Source organism: Tauraco erythrolophus, chromosome Z (genome assembly GCF_009769465.1).
Source record: "Tauraco erythrolophus isolate bTauEry1 chromosome Z, bTauEry1.pri, whole genome shotgun sequence".
NCBI lineage: Eukaryota > Metazoa > Chordata > Aves > Musophagiformes > Musophagidae > Tauraco > Tauraco erythrolophus.
This window is the reverse complement of record NC_141496.1, coordinates 62,927,293-62,955,107: the sequence shown is the minus strand read 5'-3', so window position 1 is coordinate 62,955,107 and position 27,815 is coordinate 62,927,293. Positions and strand designations below refer to the sequence as shown.

The window sequence follows — 27,815 nt, the reverse complement described above, 5'->3', positions numbered from 1 at the left end:
TTTGCGGTTTTACTGCTTGATTTCAGTGAGGAGTCCGTATCACACCATTCAGTGTTAATTTCACAGAGTTCCTAAGTTTTACATTTCCCCATAACCTTAATGCCAAACAATCCAGGAGAGTATTGCAATTGCTTTTTGTTATCATTTTCATGCAACAGGCAGAGACAATCAATATTAGGCCTTAGGCAACAAATCTAGTTACAGATTAAAAAAAAAAAATTGGAGGAAAGATGCAGCGACAAGAAAGCAGCACCGACTGAGCATGCTTCTACTGCGGCACAGACAGAAAGGTAGTGGACGTACTGTAGAAGCTGGCCATTACGTAGTTTTGGCAGCGATCACCAGTAAATTCATTTGGGCACCTGAGAGGAAAAACAAACAAAAAAAAATGGTAGAGAAAAAACAGAGAAAAGAGAAGAGGTGAATATATGCTAAGAAAGAAGCTCCTTCAGTGTGAACTGATATGACTTGGTGAGTTCACTTTCAGAAACGGAATCTCGGTTTAGCGCGTCAAAATGGCTCAAGATGTTGAGAGCAACTCATTTGCTCTGTGGAAATGAAAAGAAATCCTCCCCCTGAAAAAACAGCCAAAACCAAACCAATCTAGATCAAAGTGTGTTTCGAGATGTGAGACAGAAATTCACCACTCCAAATTCCCAAATTGCTTTTAGGATGCACTTTCCACAAGGCAGCGATGACACAAGATCTGTACATCACTCATCTCCATGAGTTTGCTCTTTTAGGGTTGCACCTTACAGCAGCCTCCCCAACAAGAAAGCTGCCTGTGTGTGCAATACAAATGCATCTGTGAACGGATGGAAAGATCAAAAGTCACACAAATGAGAAACATTTTGGAGGTCAATAATGCCACAGTGTACAGATTTTACTTTAGAGAATCAGGTCATAAATTAGTGCGTAAAGACGCCGGTTCCAGCTGAACTGTGAAAACACCAAGTACTATTGATTTTGTTGCTGTAGTTGGGGAAGAAAGCAAAGTTCAGATTATTTTAACATACTTTCTTGGTTTTGGATTTTCATGGGCAGAGTTTCAGTACATCTTGCTCCAGTGAATCCAGGTTGGCACCTAAAGGGCAAAAACGTGATAAGCAACAGTACACCAAAACCGCTGCACTAACAGACTGACATCTGCTGGCCTATGGAGATGGGAGTGCATTAAGTGACCTCCTGGTTAGGTGTTAGTGAAAAATGATCAGAAAAAGGGGCAAGAAAGTGTAACCTTTCCAGAAGATAACACTTTGCAAAATTTACAGCAAAAATCCATGAGAGAAAAAATCTAGGAGGGCTTTTTGCTTGTCTGTTTTGAAAAAGAAAGAAGAATCAGGGCTAGCAAAAATGTATACCAGCTCATTGCTTATTCCACCTCATGGAGGGACCAGATTAAGTTGTTTTTTTTTTTTTTTTTTTTAAATTTGCAATGCAGTGTATAACAGCAATTTACACTGTTGCTTTCATCAGTCACATAAAATCTACGAAAATACCACGATTTCCCTATTTCTGTAATGGCATGTTGTGCCTTCCAGTAATTTCCTTTGAAGAGGAAAAGTTAAAACAGCAACCACAGAAGAGCCAAAAAAAAAATTCCAAAAAGTGAGAAAACAAACTCAAACCCAAAGGCAGGAAGTATATTCAACATGGCTGACAAATGGAAAAATAGTCAGTCCAGTCAACAAGTAAGACAAGAAGGCAGAGGTGCACTCAAAATTTGAAGCCCCACAGCTGCCTGCCCTTTCAGTTCATAAGTTCTTCTGCCGAAAACTTCAGTGCAGCTTTCTCCTTGGTCATAGTGAAGGAATTTCTCTTCTGTTCTTCGCCTGTCTTTTCTTATGGCTGTCAATTCTTCCTTCACCTTTACCCTCCATTTTGGAGTAGAGCTCAGGCATATGCTTCCAAAATATCACCACAGCAATGCATGCTGCTGTGCTTCAGACACGTGTCAATGACTGTCCACCACAATAAACATCTATAGATAGCAATCTTTTTTCTTCCTCCTTCTATCCACTCGTACTCAGTGTGTAATCTGAAATTACCTGATATCTGCTTCCTTGAATGCACCTGACTTGTGTTGCCTGTCTTTCTGATGCTCTCCGTGAATTTGCCATGGTGCAACAATCTCCCTCTCTTTTTCTCCTGCTGCTTATCTGGTGCAAGCCTCCTTTTCAAACTGTTTCATCATTTACTGAACAGGGGCCAAAGAGCCTTCTTATTTGCAAATGCACATTGTTCAGAACAATCCTCGACCTCTTCTACCCATTCGAGTTTCATGTGCATTGAAAGTGGTCCTGATTTTTAACATTCCACTCTTCCACAGTTGCCTCTAGCCTTAAAGGTCAGAGATGCTGCCCTTGTACAAGTGGGACTTCCAGAAAAGCACTCTGGCAGAGGACCAGTGGCAGGCACTGGTACAACAATTAGTATCTTGTTCAAATAAACCACATAGGAATGATTTTTGCATAATAAAGTAGTATTTTGAGATGTGCAGATAATTCTTTGGAGCTGATTTGTTGCAACGATTTGTTTATCCAGGAAAGGAGTTTATGTTCTTCAGAGCCAAAGTCACATCTTTCGATAAGTAGCCAGTGTGGAGGGATCCCAGTCCCCACAGACACATTCAGTCGACAAAAATACAACAAGGATAACTCTGTTATGAAAAGGTGATATTGCTGTGTACGATAAAAGACTTTTTGCGCCTTTGATAGAAGGCATTTTGATCTGTGTTACTGAACAAGAGTAAAGTTTTTTACCCCTGTGATTTCAGTTTTATTTTGCACTATGGTGATCTTGATAAAATATCCATCCCCGAAAAGCCGGCATTCACACCTGCATTGGCTTTCACTTTATAGGGACCTCTACATCTTGTTGGTTAGGCTCAACCCTACACAATCTCAATGAACATGCTGCTGATCAAAAGCCTCAGGCTTTTTCCTGGCACTGGCCAGTGGTGGTTGCTTGCTTCACCCGTGTCTGTTTTCAGATGTTGGCGCAGCTGCGGAGTGGATGAAAACAACTCGAGCTCTGGTGCAGACAACGCTGAAATCGCTTCCAGACAAGCAGGGTCAGCCCTGTTGAGATGGCGCTGAAAACAGTTCAGGTGTGTTCATAGTCACTCTGAAACCTTAGCCAGCAAATGGACTGCAGCACCTGCCACCAAGAACGGGTCCAGGGTGGGCCACGATGAGCCTGTCTGCTTGTGATTATGTGTGACTGCTAAAGGCGCTTTATTGCTCAGATACGGATGCAGCACTGATTCCAGTGCTGTTTGGCGGGTTGTTTACTGTAGACGGTGTTTTTACAAACAGCTTGTGATGGTGTCGTTTTCAAAACACTCTGTCCTACTTAAAGCTTCCAGAGGTTATTTCTTGTTGTGTCTTTTTTTCTAGTTCATTAACCATGTAATGTCTTTTATGACACTAGCAAAAGTTGTAGTCGAGCAACTCAGGGCAACAAGTAGACATTTGCGCTGCGAGAGCCTTTTAACTTCTCTTCTGCCTAAAAAGGCTACTCAGACTATATATTTATTGTATTAACTGGATGAAACCACAATACTAAACCACATGCACTAAAATAATTGCTTTTTTCCTCTATGTGTAGTAGTTGCAAAGAACAGTATTTCCATGTGTTCATAAGGCAATTCTCAGAACATCAAATGCATATCATCAAACGGCTTTTTGGCAGGAGAGGAATGGCTGAATAGATCAGGACCTCATATTTCTATTTCATCCACTGCCTAGAAGCAAATGCATTGTGGGAGAATGTTTTTTTTCATGGGAAGTACAGTACACTTCCATATTTAGTAGTCCATTTCACAGTCTAAGTCAGAACTAGTATTTCTATCCTGCCTGTTGAATGAGTATTTCTGGAACTTTTGCTAGCATCACGAAAACAATTTTTCTCTTTTTGCTGTTTTCAAGAACTTTCTGTCAGTTTCTATTCCACTAAGGCCTTCACATGAAGATGGATACAGAAAATGGCTACATCATTAAAAAGTATGTAATTCATTTTTTTTTGCTGTTAAGAAAAGACACAGCATTCTTCTGTTAGAGAAAAGCATTATTTTCATCCAGTGAAATGTGGATGTAAATTCATTTCTTTAGTAACAACAAAAGCACTAGAAGATGATCTCTGTGAGTAAGGAATCAATTAGTCAGACCAGCAAGGCCTTCATGGTAAGATACTTCAAAGGAACACTCAAAAAGCGTAACAGATATTACGTTCCTATAGATTTTTCTTCAAATAAGAAGCAAACGCTAGGAATTCTGGTCTTAATGTTGAAGTTTATTGAAGAAGCTGTCTGATTTTTTGTCTTCACTGAACTTGGGGACACATTTCCAACTGAACAGAAATTACTTAGGAACCTTAGTCTCATAGGAAGCCAGTAACATCCAGGCTTCTGAAGTCTATGACGTTTTCAAAATGTGACTCATGTTCCTTTGAAACTCCTGAAAATTCTATACACTAGTTTATTTAAGCAGTCTCAAAGCTTTCTTCTTCATCTTTCATATTTTGAGGTTGCTTTGGTTAGTCTGGGGCCATAATTAAAATACATGTAGGGAACATATACATACTATAGATGTAGCTGTACAATGCATTAGTAAGTCTTCGCACGTTTCCTGAGTATTCCACATGGTTACCTCTTGAAGGCAGGGAATTTTCTTGAAGTTCACACCAGTATCCATAAGAGCAAGAACTGATCCAGTCTGGATCGTTATACTATGTATAAAACACATTTTTTTTAATACACGGTTAGATTTGAACAGAAGATAGATTTAGGAACTCCTTTTTTTTTTTTTTTTTTTTTTTTAAATAGAAAAGGGGTTTTACAAAACCAGAGATATCACTTGGAAAATTCCATGGTTGTTGTGAATCTGAGTAATGTTTTTTTGGTTAGGGATAAAACCAATTTAGAATGATATGGCTCATGCTTTAGAAATTTTGTTTTTGCTCTCAACAGATGGACCATATGGAAAAATGTGAACTTGCTACTGAGGCAGAAATATGAAGAGCAAGTACCATATTTCAAGCATTCTGTTTCCACAGGCATGTTCTGGGGGAAGATTTATTTTCTCAGAACAATGAAGGCAATGTGTACTGGTTAGATACTTATTTTAATTAACACTAGAATACTAGAATTAAAAGTAGACATCTGTATTTTTAATGAAATAAGAAAAGAACCATATTTTGTCTCTTCAGTTTCCCAGTACACCCACTTTCAAATACTCACACTTTTATTTCTTACATGGCTGTATTGCGTCCTGTTGAGCTACACAACATAAAGTTTCAGTTCTGGCAAATATTAGAGGGCATATCAAAAGGCCTTGCAAAATAGTGGTGGCCCTGACAGTTCTCAGGATAAGAATCCTTTTCCACTGCCTTTTCCACAGAGATTCACCCTCCCTGATTTTACAGCTCTGATGCTTTTTCCAAATAGGTCTTGGGCCACCCAGAGAGAGGCACATCTGCCAAATTTGGGAATTGACTTTTCTTTCAACTCTAGCCTCAGAATTAAAGGTTGTTTCTTGTCTACAAGAGGAAAAAAAATCCCCACTTCATTCAAGTGTCTCTGAGACATTTAATTAAAAAATTAGCCAAGCCATAACATCAAAGAACAAACAGAGTCAGATCTCTGAATATTTTTTTTTTAAAGTTCCCATACCAATGAAAATGGGATACATCTGAAACTGTCAAGACAATGCTAATTATTAGCAGGTCTGCTAGATTCTCAGTTCTGCTGCCCTGGACTTTTCTGAGCAGTGTTTGGATAGCAAGTTGAAACAGGCAGGTAGGTTTTCGTACATGCCCTGGAGAGTCACAGCAAATGGCTCGTCTTGTACTGCTAGCTTATAACGATCATGTAAATTTAACATAAATCTTTCTTTCCCTCTCTCTCAAAAAAGAATCCAATCCACTAGAGCCAGTAACTTTTCCATATTCACTTTAGCTAAAAATGATTCTAAAATCAATGAAATATTCATCACTTTCAGGAACAGAGCAATCTGTGAAAAACCAAAGGAAAACAAAGCTCATAAAGTGCAGGTAACATCCTTCTACAAAAAAAAACAAACTCTCACAAGTAAGGAAGATTGTGGGGTTTGATATTTTTGGGGGACTTTTTTTTTTTTAATTAACAATAGAGACAAGTAGTCTATGCCTTCCCAGCCTAATGAAAGCACCATAGACCTTCACCTAACTTACCCACCAGAGTAATCTTCACAATTAGTGCTGTCTGATTTTTAATCCTAGAAGAATGAAAATCTATGCAGTTATAGCAGACAAGTCTTTACTGACCGCTGCCTCTTGTCTGCCTGAAAAACAGCAATATCCTCACAAAAGTGTCCCCTTTCCACTCAGTCCTGCTAGGTCGCATGGACTCACAAGGTTTAAAAGCTGAGTTCTCTCTCAAGACAGAGAAGTTGGAACTCACAATGACTAGTTTGGCTCCAGAGGTAAATGGTACATGATGCGCTACTGGGCAGGAGATGAACTCCAGCGCTGTAGCTCTTCCTGGATGTTCTTCAACATAATGGACTACTGCAATAGCCCAATACAGCACAGGCCAGAACTTGAGAAAGGTGTACAGGCACACCCTTAAAACTAAACTTGTACTTACATGACTTCACAAATCAAGATCCTCATACAAAATAGTAACCTTTACCAATTACCACGACATTAATTGTTTTTTATGCAATTAACACAACAGTAAAAAACTCCAGTTGTGAATCCGGTCTCATCAGAAAGTGTTTAGTTACTACAGCAGGCAATAAAAGTAATCAGTTTGTTCTGTATAAAGGGTACTTATCCAATGCAGTTATTCACACACTTTTTTTTTGCTATTTGCAATGTATTTAGTTCACAGTATCTGTTTCATTATTTCTAACGTAAGGTTCAAGTTGCGTTACTTCATGCCATGTAAACACCAATGGAACTTGCTCTGCCAGTATCACGCGGGAAAATTTCCCAGTTAGCCTCTGTTATGCCTCATATACAGAACACAGAGGTCATTCTTGGTAGGTTATTTTCACATCCACATACTTAAAGATGAAGACATATCTAAAGCCGCAAGTACAGAAGAATAAATTGTCCAGTTGTTCCTTTAAAGAAAAAGCATTTCTGGAACCTGGTGGCTCCACCAAAGTAAGCAAATAGAATTTCTTACCTGCACAGATATCTTGGAGGGTTTGGGAGATCTTTCACCATGTAACACTCTCCTCCATTAACACAGAAGGCTTTCTGCTTTATGTCACATTTTGTGAGATGACTTGTCCCAGTTGTAGATGTTGAAGTGGCTGGAAAAGACAAGAGTGAACATACAGATCAGAATGGCTTAGTTCCTCTTCCTGACTGTAAGTGTACTTGTATGTGAGGGAAGAAGCAAGGCTCAGAGGGATCTGGCAAGTTCTCTGAGCTCTCTATCTGCTGCTACCACAAGCACTAATTACCTGACCCTGTACTTTTGATGATCGACACAGGGAGTGGAGTTTAAATGCAAACCTTGGAGATATGCTACCCCAAAGCCAGCCTGGGAGGAAGGGAGCATTTCACTAGCCCTGTCCATCAAATGACCTTAAATTTCTGCAGCACTCATGTATTTCATCGAAAACGTGTAATTTATGTGCAGTTACTTATAGTGCACTAATTGCATTCAAGTGATTCTGGGGTGTGAGAGTCATTACAGACTGCTGATATAGTGCCCAATAAAATGAGGTCCTGGATGAGGTTTCTTCCTGGCATTGTCTTGAAGTAGGTGTTTTTCAGTGGAGTGTAACCTGAGGCCCCATGCTGATTCTGTCCCTCGGGACTGAATCCCTTGGTTCAGCCACTGCCTTCTTCCCCGGGGAAGCTGAACGCCAAACATCTCCTCCTCTGCTTGTAAATGAGAGCTGTGGCTGCTCTAGTTTGACTCTGTAGGGAGAGAGAAGATAGAGGGGCTGGAGGCTTTGTTCCTTCCTGTGCGTATATAACTGCCACCCTTGTGTCCACAGGGGTCTTTGATCTGGAAGCTAACTTAGCATCTTCTGCAGATGGGCTCATCTGTATGAACCACTAACAGTTTTGGGCCATCAATGCTGCTAAACACCATTAGGTGTCTAAATTGCTATTAAATGGAAGTACCACTGCGCCTGTAGTGTTTCTTAGCTTACTCCCTGCTGCGTTTAGGGAACACCTGGAGAAAGCAGGAGCAGGGTTTAGTTAGCAACCTTTAAAGAGGCAGCCAGAGTAGGATGAGAAATCCCAGTCTTAAGATTTGCCCATGCAGTGTCTGTCAAGGAAATGACAGTGCCCTAACCAAACGGAGCAGAGCTTGTAGGAGAGACAATGCTCAGAAAGTCCCCACTGCAGTCATTGCTGGTAATTGCTAGTGTAAGGTCCATCTACTTGATGTTTTCCAAACTGGTTAACAGCAACTGGAATGGTGGGGAGGCTGTATTATGTCCTCAGCTCTTCATGCTGCTCTGTGCCTGCAAAAGCACACCCTGAGCTGAGTTAAACCTAAGGCAGGCATGGACCTGCTAGGCTGCAGCTGCAGACCCAAACTACAATCTCTGGTTTTCTCCTAGTTTGGATAAGTTTTGCTCTAAATTCTGTCAAAACAGGGTACGCATGCTTGGAGCTTGGGCACCCGTCAGTGCCCAGCTCAGGAACCATGCCACTGATGGGCTATGTGAGCTCTGCTGAGTCATTCAGGTTATTAATTTCACCTGATTTTATCCGCCTAAACCTGAACCGTAAGGTGCTCTTCACCGCTCACAGAAAGCAGACCAACTTATCACCACAACAGGTGGGACAAAGCCCCTTTGATGGCATCTGTCTCCCTACATTGACTGCAGAGCAGGATTAAGCTCTTGAGAATACGCCCCTAATTTTTAAATGGCTAAAAAGAACTGAAATCACTATCTGTTGTCTGTAAGAAGTGGGGAAGATTCCTGCATGGTTTTTGTTTAGCCATCTCCAGACATACAGAAGTCAGAAATTTTGTTACAATGCTGAACAAATCCCAATATTTTTGTTTCTGAAAAACAGCTTCTATCCTGAGGAGGAACAATGCTTTTATCTACTGACTGATTCCACTGAAGTTGACTAGAAAGCTGCAAACACCTACATAAAAGTCGTCTGATATTCAAAGCCTTTTCTAACATGAAGGCACACAAGGGGCACGTTTATAGTAGGCAATGCGTGATGTTCTACCATTTGCTGTGCATGTTGAATCCAAAGAAAACATGCTTTTAGCAGATTTGCTATCAACAGATACCACTTACACATTTTTGAGTTCTTCTTTCTAAGAATAAGAATGAATTCTCCCTGTCACATTTGATTTTCACATATTACCCATCATCTTCCATGTAAAACTGCATTTTTACCATTCAGCACTTGAGAGAATGGGCCACCTTGGCTGGGACCATTTTCAGAGTGGCTTTAGCTATCTTATCTGATAAAGCAGAGTGGCTTTATCATCTTCAATGAGACATGAGATAGTGACTGGGATATTTAAGTCCTCTCTTTTACTCCATTAAAATCCCATCTGCCTGTGCGTCTAACATCTCTCACACTCCTTCCCTCCTTTGCCATTAATCACAGTATGCCAGCTTCTTTCTCTTTCTTCCATGAAACTTTGCTTGCATGGTGTGCTGTCCTCTGAAGAGCGAGGAAAAGCCCTTCTACGACCTCTGCTAAAACTCAGCCTCCCTCCTACTTCTCACTGTTGCACCCACCCATCGTGTCACATCTTCCCAGATCCTGATCTTGACTGAGGCCTCTAAGTGCTAATGAAATGCAAACATGGAATACTAATTCCTCATAATAACACATTCCTTTCTCCTGGCCCCTCAAAGCACGATTTATAACCTCTCAGACTAGGATAAATTTATGCGTTGTCTAGAGGCAGGAAAAGGGGTCATGTTTTAAGAGTAGTTTGACACTCACTCAGCTAGCACTGGTTCAAACAGGACCGTGCACCCAATGTTGACAAAAGGCTGGCCAACAGATTGACATCAGCTCAGCAGTGAAGGGTCGTCTATGCGTGATGTCAGTGAGTTGACCACCATGCTTGACATGAATCTTAGGATGGAGAGATTTGCCTGGAGGAAGAACCTTTGCTTCTTCACTGGCTTGAAAGAAGCCTGGATTATTAGACCAAAGGGAGATGCCTGACATGACAGGCTACGGCATGCCAAGACCTAAGATGTGACAAACGTGGGTGAGTGATTCCCATCTATATACTAAAGCACATTTTGAAGCCTTTGAGAGTCTTAACAGGTAAATGCACTCTTAAGCTTATCCCTGCTGATAGCCTATGCACCATTGTGTCCTTTTACATTATCAAAAGACTTCAACGTGCAAGTGAGACAAGTACTCTGAGGATGTCTTTGAGCTCAGAAAGACTGCATTAATTTGGAAAGGAAAAGAAGCAGTACTGCCTGCAGAGTTTCTGACAAAAAACCATTTTGCTACCCTGCTGGCTAATGGAATGTTTTAAATTGAATTATGAAGGTAGATATAGTAGCAAGTGGGCTTGTAGCTATCTATAATTGTTTTCATCATCTTGCTTACTGCTTTTTCTTTAAGCAGTAGCTCAATAAAAAGCAGATCACTGTGGAGTTTCAAAGGAACAGTTATTTCCCAGCTGATGTAAGTGAGCTTTGGATAGCAGCAATTGCTCTGAACTGATTACTAGAGACGGGAATAATCTGCAGCTCTCAGAGAAATCTCACGATACAAGGGCTTTACACATATTTGTGAGGAGTGCCTCTACCTACGTTTTTGGCATCACATGTTCAAAACTGTTGCATAAACCTTGTGTGAGAATTTTCTCTGCATTACAGACCACTGGCACCATAGTCTCAATCTGCCCGACCTTTGTAACTCTGAAGAGTGAGGGAAGGAAAAAAGCCTCCAGTGAGAGAGTTAATTCTGATCTTAATTTTTATTTGCAAAGGATGTCTTTTCTTTTTTTTTCATGGCATATGGCCAGTATTCAGTGTATGCACTGTAAGTCTATTTTGCAAATTAAATACAAGAAACACTAACTATGGTTTTGTGTTTCACTTAAAGCCACGTAATGGAAGCAATGTGGTGTTTAGAAGCAGGTGTTCATCAGACCCCATTTCATACAGTCCATAACTAGCCCCAAAACACTGCCTTTCCATACATGTCTGGCAGACATGGGCTTGGAGGATGTATAGTGGGAATGACCAGCAGTGGTGAGGTAAAGCACAGCTGTAGACCATGTATCTGTGCGTTGTTCTTTATTCACCTATTCAAAATTTGTACCTCTTTTCTTTTCCGTAATGCTTTCTTCGTCTATACAGGCACAAGATAGAAAACCTCCTTTCTTCTATAGTCCTATACCAAACCCCTAGCTTACTGAAAGGACTAAATTACATGCAGTAATGAAATTTGAAAATACCATACATGAGATAACATCTGAAAACACTGCATACTCTAACTTTTTTTTTTTAATTATTTCCCTGAATGCAGAAACGCCACGCTTAAAATGGCAACTGCAAGAAGTATGAACAAAGTCCCCACTAATGCAAACATTCGCATTGCACTGAAAAACAATGAGATCTGCTCCCATCTACAAGAACTGCCTAAAGCCATTAACAAGAAGAAAAATATGAGCTACTACATCTTTTAAGAACTACTCTCTGAAACATGAATTACTGCTGTAAAACTACCTTAGGACCATTTCATATCAAACCGGCATGACTTCATGTAATTCTGAGCTTACCTGGGGAATCTCTGACCCTTTTTTTTCCTGAAATAGAAAAACGCATTCTCTTTCTCTCTCATGCTTTCCAAAAACCCCTCTGAAGTTCAGTGGCTACAGCAGCGGGACCCCCAGGCCCTGCACAGGTGAGGCAGTCGGTCAAGGGGAGCCCTAAGGGATCTCTGAGTACAGACTGAGAGGGAAGGGCTTTGCAACCTAAACAGAATAGTATCCATGCCTCTTTGAATTGAGTTTCTGCAAAGCTGGTGTAAAATCAGAGGACACACTCAAGTCATGCAAAGTGACTAGTGAGATGACTTTGACTCAAATGGAGACAAAGTCAAGTGGCAGCTGCAGCACAAAGGAAAGTTTGCCATTCTCACTGGAAGGCCACTTACAGGATGTAAATATGTCACCTTACTGGACTGCAGGTGGAGACCTTTCTAGACTCCTTTTGTGAGCAAATAAAGTAAATTACTGGGGAGGAAGAGAACAAATACTTCTGCTGATCACTCTTTTCTGAGACTAAGTCTTGAGCAAAGCCTACTTGCAGCTTATGGCAATGGAAGAGGCAGGGACCTGCATGGAGCAAAGGAGGGACAAGAGGAGAGAAGGGGAGGGGGGAGAAAGAGCACACAAGTGAGCTTCGGGGTGATGAAGTGTGTGCCCCAGAAGAAAGTCAGCTTTACTAACTCACGTACCCTCACTTGAAGCTCATTTATTTCTTTAAAAGCACAGTCCAATTCCCCCTTGGCTTCCTGATGGGCAGTTTAAAGATGTCCAGCCCTGATCTGCAGGGTAGATTGACTTACCCTGTAACCTTGGTGGTAGCCCTTAATCCCTCTATGTCTCAGTTAAACCATCTACATTTTCCTCCTGCTGAGTACTGAGTCTCTTCAACTCACTCCAACTTCCCCAATGAGCCTGACTTGCAAAGTACTTGGGACTGCAGAAAACCTTGGCATTTCTGTACTGCACTGAATAAGCAAAACTGCTGGTTTCAGCATATCTGTGGGCAGCAAAAGCTATATGGGTACCTTCAGAGAAAACAGAAGCCAAAACCTGAGCGCAATCAAAACCTAGCCCCTTTGTAAACAGACACGAATTTCCATTTTACCAGGTGTGTAGTAGGACATGTTACACATCCTTCGTAATGAATGTCTCCAGAGCTGAAACTGCATCCATGTAGCGCTGACACACCACAGGTTTAAAAAAACCACCAGCACAAACAAATAAACCTCACAGAAAAAAAGATCCCAAATCTCCATAGGATGCATTTATGGTGTATTTCAAGGGGCTGCTCAGAATTTTTCACATTGCCTCAGTGATGTAATATGCTAAACTGGCTGTTCAACCTAATCATAAAACTTTTTCAGCCTCTGTCTTTACAAGCAACATGCAGCGTAGCAGATTCCTGGGACCTTCACAGGATATCATTTAAGGAGCCTACTGTCTTGCCAGCAGCTGGAATTAAGTGCTTACAAGTTAGTGGAATTACTCTCTGGCCCTAAGACAATGCTTTCTCTCTTTGGCACTATCTCTATGAAGATCAGGGCCAGCAAGAAGGAAACAGGAAATCACTGGGTCTGCAAGATAGAAACTTCAGGAAGGATCGAGAGCACATAAACTCTTGCTGAACCAAGGCAGCATGTCCCTCTTCCCCCTACAAGACAGACTCGGCAGCAGTTTCCCCTCAAAAATCCAACCTTAGCAAAGCAAAGGAAAGCAAAAAAAAAAAAAGGAGAAAAAAAAAGGAAAGAAAAAGAAAAACAAAAGACAGACGCTTCAGCTCACTGCACCACCCGATCGCTTCCTCCCCGATAGGCCAACAGACTGACCCAGTTGGCAGGCGTGCGGCTGCGAGACCTGCACAGCATCTGGCTCACCATAGAGGGTCGAGAGGTGACACAAGCTAAAGACAGCCCGACCAGGAACAATTTTTGTTTTCTTCATTTAACTTTGAGATGGGAGGAAAGACGGGCAGATACACACACAGCTCCACAGGTTGTTAGTGAAAAATCTAATTACTGCTCGTAAACACTAGAATTTTCAGAAAAAGCGAAGCAACGTGGCTTGTGGAAGAGTGCAAGGGTGCATGCAGAGACCTGGTTGAAACTGGTCTTTGAGACAAGACGTACTTTCCCATTGCCACAAAAGATGTCAGCTTTCACTTTAGGGTGATGTGATAAGCATCTGAAAAAAAAAAAGGTCTGCAAGGGCTTTTAGAAAACAATTCCCACCCAGAATGGCAAAACACAAGGCAATGACAGACCAGAGGGTCCCAAGAGGAAAAATATGTGTGTGGTGGGGAGGGGAAGCAAAAAAAGAAAAGATAGGCGTGCAGAGGAAATATGCACAGACAGAACCTGTGTGGGGAAAAAAAAGGTCTAAGCCCAGGAACGCTAAACTGACAGCAAGATAGGGAAGTGCCTTTACTATTGAGGGACTCTCAATCAGCCTTAAAAATGCCAGGAATGGGTGGCAGGATCTGAAACCTTATAGGCCTTAGATCAAAGCAGACAGCAGATAAGGAGCTGAATGCAACTGCCATGATCTAGTGAACTTTATCCAATGTAGAGTCCTTTGCTGCACTGGAGAACGTCCCCACCATGCAAAAAAGCCTGGGTGGCCAAATAAACTATAGGAAAGGATTCCAGGCTCACCTTGCTTCAGAGGCTGCAGCCTGCTCTTTTCCATGCTTGCTGTGCAGCAAGGTAAGGTAAATAACTCATTGGGCTGGAAATTTGTATCAGAGGCAGACTCCATGCAAAACAACTCAAAATACATTTCTAGTATTTGTTATGTTTCTAGTATTTCTATTACTTACAGTGGAAGGTGTCCCTGCCCATGGCAGGGGGGGTTGGTACTAGATCTTTAAGGTCCTTTCCAACCCATTCTATGATTCTGTGATTCTATACATTTGATAAGATGTGCTCTGTCATGAGGGACCTTACTCCCATGTATCTCACAGCTCCACCACAGAGCTCTGAAAGGTCTCTTTACACTGCTGGGGAAGAAGCATCAGTGCAGATGCAAAGCAGGCCCTTGAAACTATGTCAGAGACTTAAAAGAGGAGGTGAAGCTTCATGGAGCAAGAGCTGCCCAGAGAGTCCAGTTCCTCCTCCAGTGCACAGCTAGGGGAGACAGTGCATAAAGAAGAGAAATTAGCTGTTGGACAGGTGAAAACCATCTTCTTCTGCATGCCAGCCAGGAAAACTGATTGCACCAAAGCACTGGGCGGGTCTGGTTTTCCCGTTAGTGTCACGACCCCGCCTAATCAATGAGAAAGGGCCTCTTGCACCATCTGCAGTTGCACAATAGCCTGGAGAGGTGATGGATGGGACCTAGCTGGAAACCTCCCTCCTGGCAGGAGGACCAGACTTGAGCTAGTAAAGCAGAGAACTTGGGCTCTTTTCTCAAGTCTCAAACACCCTGATTCTGCAAGGCAGTACGGGGAGCACCCTAATGCAAACAGCATCATTTCTGCCTACAGCAAACAACCATACTCAACGGTTTTAACTCGAAAAGACTTTTAATTTTAAAAAAGTGAAAAAAAGAACCTTGATAGAACTGAAAGGACAAAGACAACAAAGATTATGAAGACAGATCGCTGTCCTTGAAGGAATTGTCCAGAGAGAAATCCTTATGCTATCCTAGGGCCCTGCCAGCTGTCCAAATCCAACTGCAGGTTTGGCATGGCATTAAGTTCCCTGAGGCAGCAAGTACAGCCTTACTGACAGTGCCCTCCCTGCCTCAGGATGCCAAATCGTGATTTTTTTTCAATCTCCAGTCCACATCTGATGCTTTCTGTGAGGGGTGATCATGTGTTTCACCAGTGCTATAACCCATACTCAACTAATAAAATAAATAATAACAAAAAATCTAACTCTCTTTAGCTGCAGTTAGTCTCAGCTCAGGTAGCAGGGCTATCTTACTGCTCCTGAAAGTTACCATGACAGAGGATTGTACTACAAGTTCCACCTGGTACCATCAAGTTTGCCCTGATGGGTACATAGTGATACTGACATAACTATTTCCTTATCACGTTGACTATTGAAATACTTTCATGCCATTATAACACGGTCAGTCAAAATGTGTTCTTGTTCCTCTTTCCTCTGAAGTTCAAGCATCCAATTATAGTTTTGCTGATAAGTGCAAAATCTCTTCACTTCTTTAGTGCTATTTGCTCACAGAGATGCAGGGATAGTAAAGACTATTCAGAAGCTTATGAAAGGAAGCATGCAAGCTTTCTATTTTCAAACGACATTTCATATAAAGTCAACATGATAATCCTTGTCAGGAACCCTACTTCAGGAAAGCCATTCAACAAGAACATACCTAAAACTGAGTGTATAAGCCCATACAAACTCAAATACCTGCTTAATTTATAGTAACAGTTATTTCCATGTTTTTCCCTGGTGTCTTTAAAAAGTTTTTCTGAAGTAGAATGGATTTCAGCATGGTGCCTTAAGAGTTTAGTCTTGTTGAAAGCAAAGCTTGCCCACTGAAATATCCCATGTTAAACAAGTTTGCAAGAGGAAGCTGTGTCTGCAACCTTCTCTTAAATAATTCTAAATGTTCAGTCCAGGATTCCTGGCCATGCATTAATCTCTCTCTTATTGCACACTCTGCAGTGAAAAACATTTACCAGCTTACTAATTCCAAAATGAAACATGTTTTCATTGATTTTGAAGCACATCTTCTAAGTCATTAAATGGCATGTCCCCTCCCCCTGCCCCCATCCCCAAAGCACAGAAGACTATCGGTTGCTTTCCCAGTGGCTGCCTGCTTCCCGGGGTGGCCATGAGAAGAAGCCTCTGGAAACTTGAGGCAGTAAAGAGATGTGCTGGCCCTGAGGCAATTACAGCTCAGTCTCTTTAACCAGCCTGAGGTCCCTGGCTGGTGAGGAGAAGCAGAGTAGCAGAGATTGGCTCTTCCCATGTAATGGTGGCTCTTGGGACACCCTTTGAAACACAGACTAGTAAAGAAATATGCCTCCATTTCTGAGTCAAAGATACGGCAAAGGCAACTCCTCTCAGAAAACAGAAAGGGTTGCTCACAGGTTGCCAAGTTATCTCCTTGGTATCTATGATAAGAACGCATTACAAGAAAGGAGTCCCAATAAGACTGGCAGATACAGGAGATAAGTAAAGAACAAGAATGCTTATCAAAGACAGCTTCCTTCCTAATGCACCAATGCTCAAATTTATTTGGTAGTTTACTTTGGTATTTGTATTCCAGCAGAGATTTCCAAGGTCTTGGATTTATTTTTTTTTTTTTAAAGGTGATGGACAACTCAAAACAGATTTTGAGATACAACCGGTAGAAAAGATGACTTACCCTCTCGCTATTAAAACTTATTCCTTACATTTGAAATAGACTGTCCTCCTTGGAAAAAGGTATGAGAAACTGTCAGACAGAGCTTCTGGTTCTCTTATGCAGGCTCTGCTAGAGGATCCAGCCTGTTTTGGGCTTGCTCACTGAGACCAAGAAGAAAAATCTTCTCCAGATGGGCGCACAGGGAAATTTCCACTCCGCTGTCGACCAGCACAGCCATGAGACTTGCCTTTTCTGAAAAACACAAGTCTCACCACTTCCCTGCTTGGAATTTCTGTCTCCGGAGGAGAGCGGTAGAGAGAGACATTATTAGGTGCTTTGCTTGTAGCAAGACTCTTCAGACTGTGTAGAGCACGGTCTTTTTATAGCAAACTGTCAAAGCACTTGAAATTCCAGTCAAAGAAAGTGCTTTCTGCAGTAAGGGAGCCTTTCTTCATTTCCCTCCCTAATTCCAGCCTGGAGATATGAAACTGTCACTGTTTATACCGCTGTTTGAAAATCAGCGTGTGTGAAATGGTACTCAGGGAAAACATACCCACGTAAATAAAAAGGCAAACAAGAATGGCCTAGAAAACATGACTGACTAGTGGGGAAAAACCAGAAGATTTCAGGTTGCCAACCATGAAACGTTTTTTTCGAGCTGTGGGCTGTAGTCCTGCTTGGATTGACTCCAACGGGCTTCAAAGGACAGTGCGACAGGTCAGGAGCAGCCGCGTTATTTGGCACCAGGTCAGTCTGTCCCCAGTGAAACCTGCCTGCAGTCACTGCTGGCTCTGCCCAGGACCTCTGTGAAGTGCTGCGATGGCAGTCGCGAGTGCTCAGACCCAGCACCGGTCCCGCCAGCCTGCTCACCCTCCTCAGCCCTCGCTCCTGCGACTTCTGCCACCATCTACGTTCAAAGGTGTGCAGTGCCTCACTTGGGCTCACTGGCAAAGACCTGTGGCAAAACTTCAGGTTACTGCAGAGGGAATGGGATGCTGTCCTTAATCAATACCTGCTATCAACCTGGTTTTGTAAAAATGAATGGTAGTATCTTCGTTGCAACAGGAAGGACTACCTTCCATCGATCAGTGGTCCTCTTTGTTCTGGCACTTCGTTTTATTTACCTGCTAACCTTATTTTATTCAGCTGCTATTTCTTCAGTGAAGTTGTATTTTCATGTGCTGATACAGTGACTGTCATTTAATCAGTACCTGTTCTCAAGAAACATCAGAAAGGACTATGCAATAAACATCTCACTGTGCCAGGCAGTTTTTAAATGTCTGTTAAAAGGTCGGAGTTTTTTGCACCTTAAAAGAAGTACACTAAAACAAGCATAAGGTTATTTTTCTAGGCTCTAGAAAAAGTCTGGTAAGAAAAAATACAACCATGTAGAAAAAGAAGATGTGTTCATGTTGAGACTAAACGGCACATTTCCTCCAGCAGTTAATTTCTACAGTCTGGTTATAAATCTGTCAAAAATCAGATTTATAATGAAATGCTAACAGATTCCAAGCAATTGCTGTGTTAATAGAGTCACTGTCGTACCCATGTATTTCTGCAGATACAAACCTGCAAAAAGGATGGATCCATAGGAATAAGAAAAGGATTTAACAGCCTGAGCAGTGTGTGTCTCTGTGCAAGAGGCAGTCTCAGAGTGAAGGAGAACATGCAGTCCAGATGAACATTGTACTTTGAAAAGAGAGCCAAGGCTTTTGTCCATCTCAGGGAGGAGCTGTGGCAAGAGTGTGTGCACAGTCACATGAGGGAAAACTTGTGACCAAAAAAAAGAGCCCTGTTTACACATGGCAGCTGCCTTTCTAACATAAATTATTTGTGCTAATGCAGTGCTATCCTTGGTCCTTGCTCTTCAGTTTAGGATGGGCTCTTTGCTGGTATTTATTATTTCTATCACTGTAAACAGAGCTGGGATGTTGTGTACCAAGATCAAGGAGAACACCATCCAGAAATGCAGACAGTTCACAGGGCATGCAAAGGGCAAGAAACAGAGGTACACAGAGATGAGGACACAAGAAAACATCCAGAAACTCTTCATGGTGACTGCCAAGATTTTTCGTAGGTTCTTCCACAAGTGAAAGGAAGATGTGTGGCTTAAAGAGAGCCACTCCAAGCAGGGGGCAACATTTGAAGTGGCTGTTTGAACAAGTGTTTTACAGAAAGCAGCACCCAATTGCTGCCTGGAGGTGCGAACCTGCGCATACAGGATGAGCGGGAGGGAAGAGGGGACAAGCTGTTAGGGGGCTGGCGTTCAATGAAATGAGAAACCGCTGGAGAAATGAAGAAGGAAAGCACTGGTGACACTGGAAAAGCCTGATAGGTGCAGGTCCCAGGTGTGTGGATAAGAGCAGAAAGCTGCTCTCCAGTGGCATCATGCACAAGGAGTCCTCCAGATGCACAGAGCCAAGCTGGGCATCCACAGAGCCTACAACTTTTTAACCTCTTCATTTCAAAGTGCTACATGGGGTGAAAGGATTGCCTTTCTCTTGTAGACTGGGCCTAATCTTTTGGGCTCAATGTAGAAAACTGTTAGTGCACGCTGTACTCTACCAATGACCTTCCAAGCACTCCATCTGCTCCAAATACTTTTGAGTCCCCTTGTATCAAAATGAAAGCGTATCATCATTAGTGAACCTTTTAGAAGGTTTGTTTTTCCATCTCTTTCAGTTTACAAAATTAACTGCTATGGTTTCTCAACTGCTGCATCACTTTTATGGTACCATGGAGTGTACCTTCAAGCAAAAATCTGTGCTAATGAGAACCTTGAGTGTTAAATGTGTCATTGCCTCCCACAGGTGTCTAAGGAAACTGCCATCTATCACCCCACAGAAGAAACTCCAAGGATTGTCCTCTTCCTATTGCTTGTCCGATAGCATTATTTCCTGAGTCGCAGCCAGTAATTTAACAAAGTCCAAAAGACAACCCAAGGCTAGAGGAGTATCGCACACCTGAGCCCAGCAAAGCTAGGTCTGGTTTCCACCAAAACTCAGAATGTACTTCACGTGCCACAATTATCGGGCAGATATATCAGTCTTTTCTGTGCTTGTTCTAGGGTTAGGGACAAAGAGAAATTCTTGAAAGTCTCCAGGACAAGACAGCAATTTGGCACAAACTGGTGAAAGGAGAAGCTACCAAGTGCTCAGGGCCAATGTTTTAGGTGAACACTTGACAGTGGCAGCAGTGGAGCTCTCCTGAAGCTATGGAAGATGTTGGCTTAGCATTTATTTATTTAAAAATATTGACTTGCAGTATGAGCTAAAACAAGATCAATAGTCTGAGAACTTTAAAAACCCTGAGTCAAGCCTTCAAAATCCTGAGGTTAGTTTAGAAGACGAGCAGGATATCAAAAAATCATTCACTCAGTGTTTATATTGTTTTGTTGCTTTTCAGCCTTTGAACCTATCTTGTATTGCAACCCAGAAAGTTTTAGGCTTTCCCATTTTCCTTGCATGCGAAAGCAAAAACATAGCTTGAAGAAAGAAACCGAATGCTGCAGGGATTCTGCTGACTTTGTGTGCTGGCAGCACAGCAACAGCATTTTACCATAACCTGAGAAACAACGCAATCCACTGCAAAACTGCCTCTAAATGCTGCTTTCAAAGGCCCCTTGGCTGCTGCACTCAGAGTGAACTGCAAGGAGAAAATTACCAGCCTGGGAGGTGACAAGGTTTTCAGTAATAACCAGGTTTTTCGACTCTTAGGAATATTGAGACATGGTTGAGCCTTTTCACAGGGCAAAAGTAGTCACTGACTGATTTTCTCCAGGACTGGGGAGCGTGTTGGGGGAAAGGACTCAGATGCCAGTCTGGTGAGCGCAGCGCGGTGGCCTCGTGGCTGTGCCCAGGCAGTGCCACATCCCTATGCTGCTGGAGACAATGCCGTCGGCACCAGGCTGCACCTGAAAGCTGCAGGGGCTGTCTGGAGGAGTGGTGCCTTTGTGCTTTCCACTCTCAGCCCTCCCCTGCAGCCTCCCTTTACCAATTTACACCTCTAGAAACTTAGTAAGGTTCCTGGCACGAAGACCCTGCTGAATATAAAGTAAGAGCAGCAATTCTAGCTTAAACCCACCCTGCTTTTCACAGGATCCATTTCCTCACTGGAAAATACTTCAAGGTCAATGAAGACAAGACAATGTTTGAGTATCTCAGGGAAAAACAGAATGAGTTTTCTTTCTTCAAGGTGTTCTCTTACAGTTGAGCAAAGCTGACTTCATGACTTTTCCAACTTTCCTGTTGAATCAGAGACCTGTGTCAGCTGTCTGCCTTATTTAACCTTGGTCAGCGGGACACAAAACCTAAATGACAGATAGTGCTGTGGCAGACACTGTTGTCATCCCCCGTTTACCCAACATGGCTTGCTTCGTTCCACCAAAGCCATGTATTTTGTTACAGCAGTGGCAATATCATGGCAGCAACAAGAGTCTTGTGCTGGTAGTACGCCAGTGGTGAGCTAAGTTACAGTGCCTGTGCAATCCTTTACTCTCCCAGTACGGCAGAGATGACCCCTGGGTGCCATTAATTTCCATGGCCTTTATGAAACTCACTGAGTGGGATGAAATTGCATTTTACTGTGCAAGGAGTCTGCTTTGAGACAAAAGGGCAAACAGGCCAGGAGGATTTATCTGTCAGAGTCACCTATGTCTGGACTGAAATGAGAAACTGATCCCGCTGAGAGAGAGTGAGAGAGAGTGAGTCCTTCTCGTCTCTGATATTTTTGCACAATTTATCTGCTTTTGTTTACATGCAACAATGAAGAGTGGTCCTTTGAGCACAGTTTTCTTTAATGCTTCTAAGGCTAAGAGCAGCTATTCGAATTAAATAGTTTGAGACACTGCCTGCATGAAAATGAGTGGATCTGAGCATCTAGATAAAAATTTTCCTTTTTAGCTAGAGATGAAAACAAAGACTATTTAATCAGACTATTTAAAACATTCACAGGTGGAGAAAGATAAAAGTCTAAATCAGTAGATGATAGCTCTGATTAAAGAGCTGACTAATGGAAAAATGACTTCACAGATAATAAAATAAAACTACATATAATACGAAATACATTTGATTAACTTCTAGCAGTAAGTCTTTTTTGTTGTTGTTGTTTTGGTCTGTTAGTTTTGTGTGGTCTTTCAGAAATTTGCTGTGAAAAAGGATCTCCCTTCATTACTCACGCCGATCAGAAGAAACTTTGGTGTCAAAGAGATATCCATTAACAGATGATGCTATAAAAAATTAAATGAAAAAATCTTTCATGCATTTTGCAAAGCTAGAAATGAGTTCAAGAAGGCCGATGAACATATTAAGCAATTTTGTGCTTCCAAAAGCATGAGGAACATTTTTCACTTCCCAAGTTTGATTTCCTAACTTGTAATCAAAACTAGAGAAGATCTTCAGGAAGACAGTAGATAGCAGTTAGGAAGAATGAGACAGCAGTTAAGAAGAATGTTTAATATTTTTAGAAGGATTTGAAAGCAAACATGTTGGAAGAAGAGGTAGATCAACATTTAGAATATATTTCTCCACTTCCTTGGAAAAGAATGGGAAGACTGGCAGTTATAGTTTTCCCTGCAAGGAAACAATCACTGCCTTAATTTCATTTACCATTTTGCTCTAAATCGTGATGAATTACACTACACAAAAATTGGTAAAAAAGAAAATTGGAAAAAAAAGAAAAAAGCTTTTAACTGAATAATCTTTAAAATCTGTTAGGTTTATTGTCAAGAAATACAGCTCTTGTCTGGTGCATATCCCGTGCATGTCTATCTGACTGCTGCAGTATATGCTGTTTGCGTCATGGACATCTATTAGGGGAGCAGAAAATTATGTCTGAAAATTCATGATACTGATTTTTCAATAAATCCTTCCAAAAATCCTTTCTTTTTCACTCAGTTAGTGCTCAGTGGTTGGGATAGTCATAAAGTTGTTCATCTAAAATAAAAGATACAAGCATTTTCTTACAGGATACGGCCTGGTTTTGGTTGGACCAGCTCGAGACTTCTTGAGATGGCCTGCTTTTCAGAGAGGCTGGGCTCATCCTACCTTGAAGCTGCCCTGAATTAGGGAGTCCCAAAATGGAAGCACCCAAAAATTCAGCACTCTCTTTCTAAAAATCTGAGTTTAAGGGCAGCAGTATGAAGTCCTAGTGGAATTACCCCAGGCTGTCTTCTTGTAGCTGAGATCAGTGTTTGGCCCAAAGTCAACAGCAGACACATTTTACAAACGAGTGAGAACAGGATGCCATTCATTACCTCCCATCTTTCACACATATTCTGTGTGATCTGGTGGAGTGTGTCACGTTGGAAAAATAAATGGAAGAGGTTATCACTTTGAGATAAAATGGGAAAAAGCAAGTTTCAGGGATTTCATCTTTGACCTTATTATAGCCTGAAATTTGCCGACTAGACTCTGTTTCCAAAGGCTGAAAAAGAATTACGGCTGACTGAAATGATATTTCTCCTGACTCCATGCAGAGCTGATGTCCAAGCCTGGCTCTCTGTTGTAGCAGTGGACCTACAGAGCATGACGTTCACCCCTCTCTGTTTTCAGATCCTTTCACCTTCCTCCCAACAGTTTAATTCTGTGCCAGACCAGCAGTCAAGTCTTGAGTCTTTGTTTCTCCTCATATCCCCTCCCTCTAGTGCTCCCCACAGCCGTCCTGCTTCACCAGTTGAAGCCACTTCAGCTTATTTCCCCTACCCCACTTACATGCCTGTACACCACTGTTCCTCCGAGATGTTAGGACAGCAGAGATGTTTTGGGGCTCCGGAAGCACCAGACCTTGACGAATGCTGCCCTGCTCTCCTGCGGGCTAGTGTGGCTATTGAGGCACGCAGCAGCAGGTGACTTGCTGGGCTGGCAAAGAAGCAAACTTTCCCTCCAGCAACTTGAGCAGGGCTGTCCTCTGCCCTTACCTGCAGGTATGGGTTTGTCTGGAGGGCAGAAGTGGTGTGTAATCCGGTCGAGTAAGAGAGGCTGGCGGGGGCTTCTTGCGCGGGAGCAGGCTCGACACAGTAACCAGACCCATCAGTAATTGCATCCCCTGCATATTCTGGTGTGCCTGGCTCCTCTCCTAGACTGACTGCTCTCTGGAGACAGGTCTAGTTATATCTTGATACAGAACATGCCCTTGGTGTTAAATAAAGGGTCACAAAGAAAAGCCTCAGCTCAGCTACTTAGTCTGACAAAATAGACTTTTAAAGCGTTTTTAAAGTTGTCCATTTTGCTAGGACTTCAGCAGCCTATTTATTATACAGAGCTTATTGATTTGGATTTGAAATTGGAGATTCAGTTTTTCTGTGGGTTTCTTTTTCCTAGTCCTTACCTAGGCCTTTCTGGATTTTTAGCAGGGAGTGAATTAGGAGCCAGTGACAGGCACAAGATGAGAGGAAATTACCAAGCAATACAAGGCAAGAAAAATGAGACAATTACCTGAGCTAACTCCAGACAACGAGGTAAGAAAGCTGAAGGAAGAAGCCCCCTTTCTTAGTCTGTTAAATAATAAAGTTAATTAACCTTTGGGCTTCAACTTTACACAATATCTAGCCCAGACAGCCTCCTTAAAGCAACACCTCGATACAACATGCAGGTATATCATTCATGCGGTGTATAAGGCATGTCCACTGAGAGACGGTGGGCCTGGGTCTCAATCACACAGGCTCTGAAATGCCTTGAAAAGCCCTGCCTGGAGCCACGCTTTGGTAAGCAGCTCTGGACAAGCTCAGGTTGCCTGGCCCTGCACTATTCAGTGCCGAGCTATGGTCAGCAGAGCTGTGGGAGCATCCTCTGACTGTGCAGTAACACCAGCCCTGCTCACCGAGGACAGAAACTTTCCAGACATGCCAATCCTTCCTGTCCCTCCTGCAAAAACCCACCTAGCTCAGTGCCATGTTTTGTGCTCTGCTCCAGCAATGCTCCAGCTACCTGTGGAGCTGACTTAGCTGCCTGAGCAAATTATGTGTTGGTTCAGCTTGTGCTTTCACACATTGCAGCCTACACATTGCAGGCTAGTAACACTGCTTCAGTCCCTCTGTCTATGGTACATATAATTTTTTGAAGGAGATCATAGCTTTTCTTCTGCAAAATTCTTTCCAACATACAGTAAAAGTAATACCTGGAGCAAACAAGCATGGATGCAGATCATGATTGTCAGCCATGATCATTTTATAGCGACCTCAGAGAAGGTGGGATTTCGAAGACTCAAGTCAAAAGAATCAAGTGAAATTTTGGAGTTGGTGCATGTTTTCTGGCAACAGTCTGTTGCAGAGGAAGAGAGCCCAAAGTAAATTAAATACTTCAAGAGATTATTTGCTCACAGAATTATATAAAAGATACTTATTCATATAACAAAGAAAGAATAAGTATAAGATATATCTCTGGCCAGTTACAGCATGTCTGTAATTCTGCTTTTTACTTCCTAAGGAGCATGTTCAGCCATTAATCTTACAACCAATATGTAAAACAGACTGCAGTGCTCTAAGTACTTCTGTTCTGAAGGGTCAGCAAACACTGAAAAGGAAAAGACATATATGGGAAACACAAAAGTGCGTACGGATCCCAGGACTTACAGATCTTTAGATCCTTTGTGTGTGACTGTTATTTTTGTCTCTTGGAGCACTTAAACTAAAATGCTTGGTCTCCTGCCTACTAAATATAATGCCTGCAAAACTTGTATTAAAATGAAAGATCGCACTTCCAGGTGGACATTTAACCATGTGGAATCACACATCACAAGCAATTCCCAATTCCCTGCTCATGAGTCTGGATCAATCCCATCATTCCTTAGAAGCAGTACAATACCACAAAAAAAAAATAGTTTGGCAAGATTTCATAGCTGATGTGAATCTTCCAGAATTCAGCATTGCCCTTGACTTTGGCTACACTTAAATGATTAAACCATGATCTCATACAGTACATTTTTCATAGGTGCTGAGAATGAGCCGCTTTCACTGAAACCAACAGGACTGGCAGGTGCTTATTACTTCTGTTTAATTAATCTGCTATCTTTTTTTCAGACATTCATACACCACAGAGATTTCTCACAGTAGTAGGAGTAGGTGGCAGTTTTCAATGAAAGACCAGTGATTTATGAGATGGGGAAATCTGATGGCACATTACCAAAGGCTTGCAGGCCCTCGATGTCAAGCACTGGTTTTGGATATCTGAGCTGATCAATGAATTTGGACAACTGAGCATTTGAGTATCCAGCTGGACTAGCTGAGACTGCCCTGCTCTCCACCCTGCCCCTAAACCACATTCCAGGTATGTCTCCATCAGCTACAAGGAGTGCTGAAACCAACTGGCTTCTTCATTAGAGGGCTGGAAGTTAAGGCTGAATAAACACACGCTCTTTTGCCCTTTCACCTTCAAACCGGGAAAACAAATCTTCAGGCCTCCTATAAAGTGCTTCTAAGAGAACAAAACATCTTATTTCAGGGCTTTGGTCTGCCCCAAATGGGAGGTGCAAAACATCTGAAAGAGAGTGACCTGGTTAACATTAGCTGGGCAGAAGCCCAGTGCCCAGTGCTCCAGGCTTCTCTGAGTGCCCAAGTCCTACCATGCAGAAATTCAGGTAAAAACGGACACAACCCAAAACCTTGATGGCTCAAATGTCTTTTGTTCCTGAGATCACAACAAACCTCATTCGGCTGCATGGACAGCTGGACATCACTCTCATGTTGCCAAGCAAGAAGAAGACCTCAGCATGGGCAGCATCACGTCAACTAACAGAGAACCCATCACAACCAAAGCATGAATGGGCAAACGGCTGGTCTGTGGTATCAGTCCTGAAACACTGAAGCAAAGTAGTGTCTATAGGATGTCATAGTCATTGATTGTTTTATTTCTCCAAGTCTCTGAACAGCAAAATCTGGGGAAGTTGAAAACCTGAGTTGAGTGTCAGGGTGGATGAAGAAAGCAGAGGCTTTCTTGCCTTTGGGTGTGAACTCTGCTGCTGATACAGTGTGTCACACACTGGTATCAGGGTGGTTTGAATGCCCTCCTAGTTCCCCTGGCTGCCAGAGGCAGAAACGATCTCCTTCAGCATATGGAAGTATCTGTGCCATCACTGGCTTTTTTCACAAGGGTACAGATATATTATTAAACGAAAAAATCCCTGAAAGAGCCAATGAATTTCAAGGCTATGGGGAAGGCAGACCATAAATCACAAATGTACATCGGGATTGCTCTGGGGGGGGTGTCTTATCCCAACAAGAACTGAAATGTTATTGATTTCACTGTGAGATTCACTCTGTTTTTTATTACTACTGGGAAAAGTAAAAAATGCAAAAATGCAATTGATTTTGCTGTGCAGCTATGGTTTGTAAGTGAAAAGACGGGTCAGCTCCTGCATCACACGCTGCCTATGCTTCTGTCTCGCTGTATTTCACTGTCCTTAGCCTGTTTACTTCAGAAAACTGGACCTGATTAGTCAGAAGACTTTCTGTGTCAAGTTTAATTTGTCCTTCACAGTCTCTCTGCTTTACTTCTTGAGATCATACCTTCTCTGTGTTAACAAAGCATACGGGAAGTTTTCTCCTCTGATCTGACAGATCATTTAACGACCACAAAGAAGAAGAGTATGATACTAAAAGAAAAGAATCTCTTGTTACAGCATCCAAAATGGGCTGTTTGGTACAGGCTACAAACGGTTTCAGTCTAGCAGAGTGAAAAGGGAATGATGCAAAAACCTAATACTATTCTATTCAAACTTAGATGCCTGAAATTAGGCTGAAGTAACAGGGCAAGAATACCTCATTTTTCTGTCATCAACA

General features: G+C 42.2%; 1 protein-coding gene across 4 annotated transcripts in view; it reads right to left on the bottom strand.

Moving 5' to 3' along the window:
- The window catches only part of NRG1 (neuregulin 1), a 147,817-nt gene that overhangs the window by 21,003 nt on the left and 98,999 nt on the right, over positions 1–27,815 (bottom strand). For 3 of the 4 annotated variants that reach the window (XM_086628983.1, XM_086628980.1, XM_086628981.1), the window contains 2 exons: positions 7,172–7,301; positions 304–362 (listed from right to left, as the gene is read on the bottom strand). In XM_086628983.1, the coding sequence (XP_086485109.1) occupies positions 304–362; positions 7,172–7,301 (189 nt within the window). Of the gene's footprint in view, positions 1–303; positions 363–1,016; positions 1,085–7,171; positions 7,302–27,815 lie in introns of all 4 variants that reach the window. The other variant, XM_086628982.1, reaches the window with a different exon arrangement.